Raw genomic sequence first — 13599 nt, 5'->3', positions numbered from 1 at the left:
CGGCTATACAACAGGCCTGTCATGAGAATGGACTGTGTTTACACTGCAACAACCTACATGGGTTGAGATTTGGTATCACAGGAATAGATATTTCGCCATCCAAACTCATTATGGGAATTTTAAAAAAAAATATACAACCCGGGGGCCTTTTCTGAGGTAGAGTTCAGTCTGCCAAACTCTGAAACAATGCTTTTATAACAGGGGTGGGGCAGAGGAAGAAGAAAGGTGCGGTATGGGTTATTTTAGGCAGAGGTGGGCAATTTTTGATGGCCAGAAGCCACGTCTAAATGGTTTTTTTTTTGTGCAAGGCAAGAGCTAATAGAGGGTGAGGGAGCCCAAAATTGGTGAGGAAATATCATATATGCGGGTGAGGTTTTTATTTTATTTTTTCTTCCTCAGGTATTTTGCAGGTGGAACATTTTTATTTTGAGCTATATTTTTCCTTTGAGCTATAACAGTTCAGTTTTGTATGCTTCCTGCCTTAGAATGGCAGGAAACAGCACTACAGATTGTGTCTCCAAAATTCTCACCTTCCCACAGCCCCAACAATTTTAAGGGAAATAGGTGATTCCAGGGCCAAAGGATGTCCATCTCTGGGGGGAAAAAAAGGCATGGGAAACAGTGTCCATATAGAACAGCTCAGCATTATGGGGAGCAGTCTTCTCCTGCTTTGTGCAGGTAGTCCTCAACTTAACAACAGTGTGTTTAGTGACCGTTCAAAGTTACAATGGCACTGTAAAAAGTGACTCACAACCATTTTTCATACTTAAACCGTTGCGGCATCTCAGTGATCACATGATCAAAATTCAGATGCTTGGCAATTGATTCGTATTTATGACGGTTGCAGTCTCCCGGGGTCACGTGATCCCCTTTTGAGACCTTCTGACAAGCAGAGTCAACGGGGGGAGCCAGATTCACTTAACAACCGTGTTACTAATTCAACAACTGCAGTGATTCGCTTAACAAATGAGACAAGAAAGGTCATACAATGGGGCAAAATTCACTTAACTTAACAACTGTCTTGCTTAACAACAGAAATTTTGGGCTCAATTGTGGTCATAAGTCGAGGACTGCCTGCCTATATGCAGAAGATCTAATTCTCGGCATCTCCAATTCACCTAATTCAACCAACTAATTCATGTATCAGATGAAAATGCTGGGAAATGTTTTCTCTACCTAAGGTGAGCCACTCAGAGCTTATACCGTAGCACAGCTTGTTTAGCAACCACAACTAGGATTAGCAATTTGGTTGTTAAGTGAACTGGTTGCTAAGTGAAACCACAACTGTTCTTATCGCTTTACTACAGCTTTCCTTTGCTTTACAGACCTACAAAGGTCATAAATTTTGACGATTGCTTGCAAAGTTACTTTTTTCATTATCTTTGTGTTATGCAAATGGTCACTAAATGAGGGAGTTGCTAAACAAGGACAATTTGTACTTGTCCAGTCTGACAAATTTAACCTTCCCTGACAAAATGGCCATAGTTGTAACAAGCTTGGAAGGAGTACTAGTGAGATTCATTTAATTATATATTGATCTTCCCAATAGCAATCCTCCTAATTTCCATTTACTATGATTTATTCCACCCTGTTTGCACTTTAGAAGCTTGTCTGTCTCATATGCAGAAAAGAAATGTATTCCATAAGGAATGGAATTGTGTCTTTAGAAAAATGGCAAAAACCCACACCTCTTTCACCAATTGTTAGTTGAACTGATCTGGTTTTCAATGTCCTTCTTTTAACTCTTATGCTTTATCGTCTGTATTTTTATTGGCTATGAGCTGCCTTGAATGTTGTCTGAACAGGAAGGCAGGATCTAAATCCAATAAATAAATAAATGAGATCAAGATTTTGAATGTGAAGAACGAAGGGCTTATGCCAGTGGTGGCGAACCTATGGCACGGGTGCCAGAGGCGGCACTCAGAGCCCTCTCTGTGGGCACGCATGCCTTCGCCCCAGCCCCGCCACCCCCATGGCCCCCTCCTCACCAGCAGCCCCCCTCAGAGAGTCGACCCGGGCACAGTCTGTGCAGAGCAGCGCAGCCAAGGACATGGCAGCCGGGCAGCGGGGACAAGACTGCACCCTTGCGCCCCATCGCGTACAGATGATGCTGCGGGGCGCAGACAGAGGGCATGGCCGCCATGACGCTGCTGGGCCGCCTGGGCAATCTGCTGTGGCGGGCCCTGGAAGTGCTGGGTGGCCCTGCAGGCAGGAGACGTGGGGACAGGGCAAGGGCGAGGCGGTTTTTGGGCACTCGGTCTCTAAAAGGTTCGCCATCACTGGCTTATGCTTTACAGCCAGGAGTGAAGACAGAGCTAATGGAAAGAGGTACGGAGGAACTACACAGACAGAGGAATAAGAGAGGTAGACAATATTTTGAGGCAGCAGAATGACAAATGATGAAAAAAGTGTGAGAGAAGATGACAGAAAGGAACGATGTGGCAGGGTGACAGCCACGCTGAGTCACAAAAAGTGGTCTTCCTCTACAGGTAATCCTCGACTTAACAACCACAATTGAGCCCAATTGCAATCTGTTGCAAAGTGAGATATCTGTTAAGTGAATTTTGCCCCATTTTAAGACCTTTTCTTGCCACAATTGTTAAGTGAATCCACATACTTGTTAAATTAGTAACCCGGTTGTTAAGTGAATATGGTTTCCCCATTGACTTTGCTTGTCAGAAGGTCGCCAAAAAGGGGATCACATGACCCTGGGACAGTGCAACCGTCATAAATATGAGTCAGCTGCCAAGCATGATCACGTGACCATGGGGATGCCCCAACAGTCGCAAATGTGAAAAACGGACGTAAGTCACTTTTTCCAGTGATGATGTAACTTTGAACGGTCCCTAAATGAACTGTTGTAAGTCAAGGACTACCTGTACTAGGCATAAATTGTGCACCAGTCCTTTAGTGCATCGTTATAGCAGTGGTTTGACTTAATCCCATCCTCAGGCCGTTCTCATCTCTGGCTGGTCTAGGAAGGATGGCAAGAAGCAAGAAGCCGAAGATACAGGAGAGGCGATACACAAGGAAGGCTGGTATCCTCTATATGTTGACTTCGGTTGCAGAACCTGAGATGCAGAAAGTGACAGGACATTCCCAAGAGAGAGGATGCTGAAATTCAGAACATGGTCTTCAGAATGGAAATGTCAGGCAACTACAAGTTCCACTTCCCTTTCACACAGTTGGGGGAGAGGGGGAATCTATGCAGACAGCTAGAAACAAACACAAGAGAACAGACATAAATTGCAGAGGGAGGGAGGGAGATATTTTTGGCAGCCTTACACACTCAGGCATGCATAGCTATACTTCTATCTATTATCTACACACACACACACACAGACACACACACACACCATTTCTGTCCTGCTAAATTCTCAAGCTCTGAGGTTGTACATTTCAAGGAGAATCAAGATCAATGTTTTTATAAAAAATTTCTCTTGCAATGTCAGTGCTGGATTAGAACACTTAGGGAGTCCTCGGCTTACGACCATAATTGAGCTCAACATTTCTGTCATTCAGTAAGACATTTGTTGTAAGTGTTGCCCCATTTTACGACCTTTTCTTGCCACGGTTGTTAAGTGGCTCACTGCAGTTGATAAGTTGGTAACCCGGTTGTTAAGTGAATCTGGCTTCCCTATTGATTGATTTTGCTTGTCAGAAGGTTGCAAAAGGTGGTTTACATGACTTTGGGACACAGCAACGGTCGTAAGTATGAACCAGTTGCCGAGCGTCTGAATTTAGATCACGTGATTGTGGGGCTGCTGCCAAGGTCGTAAGTGTGAAAAATGGTCACAAGTCACTCTTTTCAGTGCTCTTGTAATTTTGAGCAGTCATTAAATGAACAGTTGTAAGTTGAGGACTGCCTGTATTCTTACAAACCAGCAATCTGAGCCATAGGGGTCCATGGGGTGGGGGAGGGGAAAGGGGAACAATTGACAAAATGCCCATCACAACAAGCCACGGTTTCCATCCTGGCCTTGGATGTCACGATGCATATTTTATCACCTTGCAGACACTGTGGTTAGCAGCTTATGGCTTGGAGTGCATCCATTTCTGTGCGGGGCTGACAAGAAAGCAAGCTGAGATCAGGTGGAGTTCAACTCCAAACGGACCCACAATAAGAGCTGCTTGGAAAGCACAAGGATCAGAAGGTGGTGCAGCTGCGCCAAGCTACATCCTGCAGACTAGTCATCGTAAACAGGATTCTGGACAGAAGCAAAATCAATCCACCAGGTTTTTTTTCTAAGGAAATCAGTATCAAACACAGTTCCATTCCAACTATATCCTGCCTGCGCCTTTGGCAGCCTCTGATTAAGGATCAGGGGCTGGAGGCCTCCGAGCGAAACTTGCCCATTCTTATCACTGGTCATCCATGAGGGGATTCTGAGATACGGGAGAAAGAACAGATAGGATACAGGGGATTTGCTGACAGGCCACCGAGCGTGAAGGAAGCACGGGGGCTCTGCGTTCATTCCTCCCCTTCCCTTCTCCAAACAATCCTTCAAGTTGGTTAATGTTAGTTAGATTATGATTATTATATTTGTAACCCTGTGTTCAGCTCTGGGAAGTGGGGGAGAGGGAGGGGGTTTTTGGGGTGGGTATGGGGGTTTATATTGTAATTTTTATAAAACTTTTAATTAAAAAAAGAGGCAAAAAAAAAGGAAAAAAAAGAAAAGAAAAATGAAACGGAGCCACGGCGCTCTCAAAAGCACACTCCCCTGGCAGTTTATGGTTAATCTAGGGGCAATTGCAGCAGTGTTCTCCAACTTCCTGCACAACTAAGTTGTATAAGGAATGGGAGGTTCCCAGCCAGCTGGACACAGTGTTCCTTAACTCCGGAAAATCAGATGGGAATTGGTCAAAGCTTAAGAATAGAAGGCAGGGCCAGGAACGAAAATAGGATTTGTCAAGCTATCAGTGCTTTGAAAAAAACAAAAAACAACAACTCATTCCCCCCACCTATCTGAGAACAAAACTCAATATTGCCTATTTCACTGTGGCCAGCAAATTAGTTGGCTGGCTTCCCTGCCATGCACAGCTCATCATTGTAAAGAGGAAACCTAATCCGGTCTGTTTCCTTGCCATACTTTATGATTAATGTCATTTCCTGGCTCTCACCCATCCCCTTCTTTTCCTTGCTTTGGGCTTTCCAGCTGTTTGGAATGAAATGGTAGAAATGAAGAAAGGTATGTAGATGCTTGGGCATTCTCTTTCTCTCCCCCCACCCCGGTTTCCTTCTTGGCTGCTGACCTGCTTGGAAAATGGTTGGTTGGGCAAACCCCCATCTTTTGTACATGAAACCTAAATCAAAGGTTTGGGAAACCTATCCAAGAGACTGTCCTTTTAGTTACATTCCTGGACATTTCAACACAATTGTTCAGCAACAGCCACGACCAACTCTGAGCAATGCCGAGAGCACAGAAGCCAAGTGGTCATGAAAGAGCTGCCAACTGATGCAGGAGTTGACAGACAGTGGGTAACATATGGTGCTTCATCCTCTGTTTTGTGGCCTCTGAAGCCTGCTAAAAACTGTCAAAGCCAGTGCAAACTGCCTAATTACAGTGGCGCAATTAAGGAGGAGAAAGGAGGAGGAAATTAAAAGTATTTGGCCTCCCTCTTGAAACTGTTGCCCTGCCTCTTGTGATACTTAGTGGCCTAAAATATAGTTTTGAAAAACTGTGCATTTCCTGGGATCCCTTTTTTTTCCCTATTACACTTTTCAGCTTTAATCCAGTATTTTAATACGTAAATTCTCAAACAGGCATCGAAGTAAAGTGCAAGGTTATCACAAAGAAATGTCCCACTTGATGGAGCACTTGATAGGTTTGGCCACACAAATGTACCAACTCCATCCTTCCTGTCTCAGGATTGTTTAAAAAAAAATAACTTTAAAGAAGGATTTCCCTTCTGGTCTGCATCCAGATAAAGAGAAAACGTCAGCAGTTTAGTTCAGGAAAAAAGCTGCTGCTTTCAGATGCTCAAAATACTGTTTTCAGGTTCTCAAAGAGTTTCTTATTAGGTCCCATCATAAACTTCTTCATACGTACACCTGAAATTGATCTAGCCCTTCGTGGGCAGTCAGAATTGATTGTATTCACTCAAGAAAACCTATAACAATATACAGGTAGTCCTTGAGATACGACCACAAGTGAGCCCAAAATTTGGGTTGCTAAGTGAAACTTTTGTTAAGTGAGTTTTGCCCCATTTTACGACTTTTCTTGCCACAGTTTTTAAGTGAATCGTTGCGTATGCTAAGTTAGTAATATGGTTGTTAAGTGAAACTGGCTTTTCCCATTGAGATTGCTTATTAGAAGGCCACAATTAGGAATCACATGACCCCAGGACATTGCAAGCGTCATAAATATGAACCAGTTGCCAAACATCTGAATTTTAATCACGTGACTACGGGGATGCTGCAACGGTCGTAAATGTGAAAAATGATCATAAATCACTTTTTTTCGGTGCTGTTGTAACTTTGAACAGACATTCAATGCAGGGGTCTTCAGACTTGGCCCTTTTATGACTTGCGGACTTCAACTCCCAGAATTCCTCAGCCAGGCACGCTGGCTGAGGAATTCTGGGAGTTGAAGTCCGCAAGTCATAAAAGGGCTAAGTTTGAAGACCCCTGCATTAAATGAACTGTTGTTAGTTGGAGGACTACCTGTAACACCAAACTTGCTGTCATGCTGACATGTGAGTGGACTTACAGAAACATTTTCATGGGTGTCTTGATTTGTTCCATTAAAAAGAAAAAACCCTAACCCTAACGAAGCAATTGATAACCTTCAGGTCAGTCCACACACAAAGCTTCTGCACCGCTCCCTGATCATCTCTGTTCTTCACGGTCTTTTCCCACTTGTCAGCTGCTGATTAATTTCCAGCTCGGTAGCCATGCAGGTGGAATCAATGCAAATGCAACTGATACAGCTGAATTTGGAGGAGGACCATTTCCTATTGGTAAGAATCTGATCCTTGTCCCACACTCCACTCCTCAACCTTTTCCTCCACATTAGACCAAAATATATTTGATCTCCCCTCTTGGCATTCTTTTGTTTTTGTTTTCAAATTTAATAGGAGGGTTTCAATGCTCATCAGAGTAGGGAGATCATTTAATTCCCAAGAAAACAAATCCAGTGCAAAGTTAGGATACGCATAAGGGGGTGGGGAACTTGCTGCTGATCGTCACCTACATCTATTGGTGAAATGGAAGGAGCCATGGTCAACACAGTTGATAATGCTGTGAGAAGGGCAATGAGGTACCCTAAATCAGTTAGTGAGGCCGGAGTAGAAATACCCTTCATAAAAGGTTTACACCATGAAAGAGGTTGCTTAGGCAGGAAAAAAACCAACACGAGTCAATGTATTCACATGACCAGTGGACACCTAGAACTGATTGCATTCACTCAAACAAAAACCCTATAACAGTAACACCAAACTTCAGTGGTGGGATTCAAATATGTGAACTACCAGTTCTCTGTGTGGATGCCGCTTCTGGAAGTCCATTCTGGGCCTGGGCAACAAAAAATTAGCTACCAGTTCTGCCGAAGTGGTGGGATTCAGCCAGTGGTGGCTGAATCCCACCACTGGATACAACTGACAGATGACCAAGGAAGCAGATGGATGGGCAGACAGGCAAGCATATTTACAAGGAAAGAGAGAAGAACAGAGATCAGCTCATGCTCATAGGAAGTTGTTCAGATTTATCAATCAACCACCAAATGCCACCAAATCAGCAGCTGCTTTAAGTCCAGACAGAGTCCTTCTGCTTCTGAATCCTACCAGATCTCTCCTGAGTTGCAAGTTGCAAGACCATCCTTGGATTACCTGCAATGATGGTGCTTCAATACAGTACATTACTCAACAGACCAGTCACTTCCTTCTCCTGAAAGCCACCAGACAGCAGTAGCAAAGCAGGGAGCTTAGTCACTGTGGTTAGAAACCAAGCTTTATGGTATAGTAAACAGTATAAGAAAGCGTAGCTAAAACTGCAGGCTTAGCTAGTCCAGGAATTCTAACATGAAGCATTTGGCAGAGCATGAATGGCCAATATTATTAGCCTGGTAGGCTTAACTTTGTGTTTTAGTAACACCTTGAGTTCCACCAGCTCATTCACAGAGGATTTCATTCCTTGTTTGTCCCTTAAGGCTTCTTTTGCAGCAACCTAATTTGGAAGAAGAGAGTTCATTGTTGCTGTTAGACATTGCCAAATGTGGTAAATAATTACTCCTTCAATTAGCTAATAAGGGTTACTGGGAGATTTCTACCACACAGGTTCCTAGTTTCCTCCAGTTACAATATTAAGATTTTGTGTAATGAGACCTTCAGTAGGAGGAAGTTTTGGTTTACAATAATCTTGTTTTTCAGAGTGAGACGGGTGGCATATAAACTTATTAAATAAAATAAGAGTGTTTCTATTGATGTGCTCTGCTGATGAACTGGGGATCATCCCAACCAGTTGCAAACATGCACCTGGTGATGCCAATTGTTAAGACAACTGGAAATTAAGAACCCTTGGAGATTGTGGCAAATCTTAATTTGCCTTTAGTCTTTTCTTGAACCAGAAGTTCTTGTTAAGTCTTTTGCTGGCGTATTTCTGCAACACTATACCTGTTTCAAAATGGGAGGGATCCTTAGTGACACAGGATTGGGCAGAGAGGGATTACTTTGTCTGTCATTCACCATATTTAGCATGCACACTGCAGCTGCACAAGCATGGCTGAAACATCTGGAGCTGCTGCACTACTGCCATGGGACACTAACGCAAGCACCCTTGAGCAGTTTCCTGCCCCATTAGCTCTTCTAATAGCTCCTAAGATTTTGCTACAGACCTCACAGTGTAAAGAAGGATTACACAGTGGGGGCCTTTTAGGAGGAGGATAGCTCAGCAATTTTTTTCAGCTGATTTCCTGTTTACTCAGCATTCTCAGGTCTCCTGGAAAGATGGCCGGAGGTCTTTCCCCAGAGGAGTAAGGTCATTCCTAATAAACTATAGGAAAAAGAGGGTTTTTTCCCCCCAAACATAAATCTATAAGCACACAAGATAATCCCCAGCTGAATACCGGGGATTCAGAGAGCTTCTTCCCATGTTCACTTGATCTTCATTCAAGAAGAATCTAATCAGGCAAATCATAGTTATCAGCCCATAGTTGCAGATTGGAAGCCACAGTCTACTCTATGCCAAATATGCCTTGTGCTGGGTAGCCTTCTGCAGCGAAAAGCCACAGTGGATATAATACTGTAGCATGTTCTAAAGTTCCTCTAATTTGGGACAGGTAACTTTGGGAGAATGTATGGTCACACTGGGCAGGACAGTTATGTAACGAGATCACCAGTGTGTGTGTTGTCTGTTCACTTTTCTAAGTCTTATTATGTCCAATTTGCTTCCTACTTCAAATTGGTGGGAAATGGTGCAGTTTGTTTAATAATTTGCTGCTTAATTTTGAGGGTGTGACTTCTGGGGCTCTAAAGCCATCAAACCATGGTTGTTTGTTTCCAATATGTTCACTATTGCTCTTCATAAGGCAGGACATAGGAACAATTTGGGGGAGTAGATGAACTTTTCAGAGAAAATTTAGAAAACAAACATTAGAAACGGATGAGCCCAACATCTGGAACAAAAGTACATGGTTTCATCTCTTCTTTCTCCCTCTTTCTGCCAGCCACTTCCTTCCTGACCCTTTTTTCAGTAGTCTCTCTCTTTCTTCCCATCTCTTTATCCTCCTTCCTGGAATGCCACCAAGAAAGGCATATCTAGTTTTTTTGTGCTTTTGGAATTTGGTCAATGAACATATGAAATAAAGTTGAAATTTACCTATCCTTGACCATAAAGGGGGTCTGCAACTGGAGATCTGCTCCTATGATATATTGTTATTAGATTTATTTCCCACCTTTATTTTGTAAAACTCAAGTGTATATAATGCCCCTTCTTCTTATTTCCCTACAAAAACAATCCTGTGAAGCAGGCTGGACTGAGAGAGAGAGTGACTGGCCAAAAGTCACACTGTTGCTGTTAGTATCTAAGGAAGGACTAGAACAGGGGTATCAAACTGACGGCCCATGGGCCGGATGCGTCATGCCAAAACCGCGCCCACCCCATTGCCAGCAATAGAAAAAAAGTCGTGATACGTCACGACACGTCTTGTTGCAAGTTTGACACCCCTGGACTAGAACCAGCGGTGTGATAGATCCAAGAGGTACCAGCTTGCCAGAGCAACTGATACATTTTTGGGGATTTTGATAGCAGAGCTAAGCCCCTATACTTGGTACATCAATCAGTTGTTTGGTGTCTGGCATATGGCATGATGGTGACAGCAGAGTGGGTTGCTAAATATTTACCAGCACACCACAAACTAGAACTCCCAGATTCTAATTAGCACCTTAACCACAGCAACAAACTGGTTCTCAGAATTCTTTTTGTGGCATTTCGAGCAAATTAATAACTGCCTATTTTTAGCTTTAAAAAGTTCTACCTATGTGAAAAAGAATCCGGGTCTCCCTGTCCTCTACTCTCCCATTCCTTTTACTCCTGCAACTCTGTAAAAGAAATTAGAGTTTGTTTCAAGACCTGAAGAAAAAGAGAAAAGAGGATGAAGGAACTAGCAGTGAAATCAGGAAGGAGACACAACAGCCCTGGAGCTTTTAAAAGGCAAACAAGTATTATTGCCAGGTAAAAAAATCAGGCATCCTTAATTCCATCATATCAACCTTTCCCATCCTTGCATGATCCAGATACATTGGGGTTGCAAGTCCCATAATTTCCAGTTAGTTGCCCCAACACAATTGGAGGATGTCAAGTGAAAGACCACGATGTACGTGGCGATGCAGGATAAATTTATCCTGCTTGCAATGGCTAATCTCTGACTTGATCTTTGACACATGCAATTGCAAATCCTTATTTAGTAGTGTGACAATCAAGCAATGTGAACAGGTAACTATGAACAGCCCCAAGATCAGTGCTTCACAATCTGAAGCCCAAACCCTTCAATGCAACTTCTACGGCCCTTCTGCCAATTGCTGCCAAATTGTCATTTTTTTTAATATGGCAGTCAGGGAAATTAGTTGCTGCTAAGGAAGTAATCCTGTTCACAGCATTTCATTATTTCAGCTTTAATTTAAAAGGCAACGAAATCAGGTTTTGTTTCTTTCCTGGCCTTGTCTGATTACTGGAGCAGAGCTCCTGGCGCACCCACTCCAGGATCTGAAAAAGATCCTGCAGCACCCTTAGACAACAAGCAGCCCATAGGCAGCCTTTGGTTAGCAAAGATGCCATTCTTAGATCTTAATGTGAAGTGGATTAACTCCCATCCTGCAATTATTAATGGCACAAAACCAAGCACTTGGCTCCTGTTTGCCAGATGATCCTTGAACTGGTGGGGTGAGAAGGAACAGAGATGAGAGGTGTGTTTGTTAAATAATGCAATGTGCACATCAGGTGTCTGTGAGGGAGAAAGGATATGTCTGCTTTGATCGCCTCTGAGACGGTCCAAACGGACTCCACAAAGGTCCGCCTAATTGCCACCAGTTTAAGGGCCACACCACAAAAGTGGGTAAGGCCAGCAGCCATTTTGGAAGGGGGAAATCAGAATAAACAATTGTACCTGGATTGCAAACATCTGGGCAACTACAGGTCGTCCTCAACTTGCAACAGTTCGTTTAGTGACCATTCAAAGTTAAAATGGTACCGACAAAAGTGACTTAGGACCATTTTTGGCACTTAGGATCATTGCAGCATTTCTCCATGGTCACATGATTGACATTTGAATGCTTGAAAACTGACTCACATTTATGACAGTTGCAGTGTCCCCGGTGTGTGTGTGTGTCATGTGATCCCCTTTTGCCACCTTCTGACAAGCAAAGTCAATGAGAAAACCAGATTCACTTAACAACCGGGTTACTAATTTAATGACTGCACTGATTCACTTAACAAATGTGGCAAAAGTCATAAAATGGGACAAACCTCACTTAACAAATTTCTTGGCCACATAAATTTTCAGCTCAATTGTGGTCATAAGTTGAGGACTACCTGTACTGGATGGCAGCAAACAGAAAATTCAGCTTTTACTACCACCTTGAGTTAATTTGGAGCTTTGAGGTCCTAGCTCAGAAATTTTGCAGAATGAAATGTGTTCACTCACCCATCCATCCATCCATCCATCCATCCATCCATCCATCTATATCATCCTATAGCACTTTGGATCCAGCATACAACTTTTTCTATGGAGGCAATTTCCAGGATCGTCAGATGGGATGCAAACCATCAAAGCACAGAAGAGCGCTAAAGAGTAGGCACTCTTTAACACTCCTTTTCTCCTGTCTTTGTATGAACACACTATTCCAGACTCTAGAGTGCTGCAGGTTAAATGATTTTGTGCACTGATTTAGTCTCGTTTCATTTCAGACATTCTCTTTCACCAAAACCAGCATGAGGCTTACGTGCAATTGATCAAGATTTAACGTAAGGATAGCTCATCGGATGCCCTCCAGATGTTTTGGATTTTACCCCCATGAGTCCCACCATGGCTAAGAGGAAGGAATTGGGGGGGGTTCCTTGTCCAAACATCTGGAGGGCATCAAGTTGCTTGTCTGATTGAACCATTTAAAATCTCGGCCACTTTTTTTTAAAAAAGAGAAACCAAACAAAGCTGTTTCTTAAAATACATATCAGGAAATGGCTCAAACAGGCTGACATGGCATTTGGCCAATCAGCTTTCACCCAGCTGGGGTCTTAAGACTGTGGCAATACGAAGCAAATGTCAAAATTAGCTCTCAAGCACGGAAGCAAAATTCATCAGACTAGTTCGTCCGCACCCTCCTGAGTATTTTTGCATTTAACATCACTGTAACAACAAAGACAACCCAATGGAAGGGAGTATGTGTGTGTCGGCGGGCACACAGTAACTGTACACTTTTAGAAGTATAGTCATGTTAAGTCAGCCAGAGGAAAAACACGACTAAAGCTGTTCCTTTGTACTAAACTTTTGGGGGCAAGGCGAAGCGAGAGGGTGTTTCAGCAGGAAAGCAATGAGAGATCCTAGTTACTAGCTACTTTCTTAAGTGAGCAAACTTTCAAAAAAAAAAGAAAAAAAAGAATGAGGGACTAAGCCAACAAATTTGCCATCCCATTAAACTCTCCTTGTTTATTTCACTCTGTATATCAAATGATTTGGAAAATCAAAGACTGGGGATGGCGGGAACTGATACTGCCAAATCCAGCAAACACCATCCCAGTCAAAGTCTGTTACTCAGTTTGAGAGAAAAACCACATCTCCCACCCCACCCCTGCCTTCCTTCTTTATCCTGCCCTCCAAACACCTACCCGGCAGCTACTTGGTATTCGGGCACTTTCTCTTCTCCCCAGGGCTCTCAGGAGCGTCTCCACCGTGCTCCGGGGCTTCATGGTGACCGAGGAGACAATAACACATGAATCCTACTTGTGCCTCTGAGCCTTGGCTTGCCAAAATGCTTGAGCGCAGATCCCACCGCCTCACACTGCCAAGAGGCGCCAGCCCTCTGCACAGTGCCAGGGGCTGCCGTCAGCTACACTTCTGCTGGCTTCTCAAACCAGCCCATCCCTTGGAGGATGTGAGGCTGGAAACA

General features: G+C 43.5%; 1 protein-coding gene across 1 annotated transcript in view; it reads right to left on the bottom strand.

Moving 5' to 3' along the window:
* Nucleotides 1-13399, bottom strand: part of TNS2 (tensin 2) — a gene marked incomplete at its 3' end in the record, with an annotated part of 68035 nt that extends 54636 nt beyond the window's left edge. The window contains exon 1 of the mRNA XM_015816769.1: nt 13319-13399. Within this exon, the coding sequence (XP_015672255.1) occupies nt 13319-13399 (81 nt within the window). The remainder of the gene's footprint in view (nt 1-13318) is intronic.
* Nucleotides 13400-13599: the final 200 nt, after the last annotated feature.

This window comes from Protobothrops mucrosquamatus, unplaced genomic scaffold, assembly GCF_001527695.2.
Source record: "Protobothrops mucrosquamatus isolate PMUCROS unplaced genomic scaffold, P.Mucros_1.0 scaffold492, whole genome shotgun sequence".
Taxonomy (NCBI): domain Eukaryota; kingdom Metazoa; phylum Chordata; class Lepidosauria; order Squamata; family Viperidae; genus Protobothrops; species Protobothrops mucrosquamatus.
This window is presented reverse-complemented; position numbering and strand designations above follow the sequence as displayed.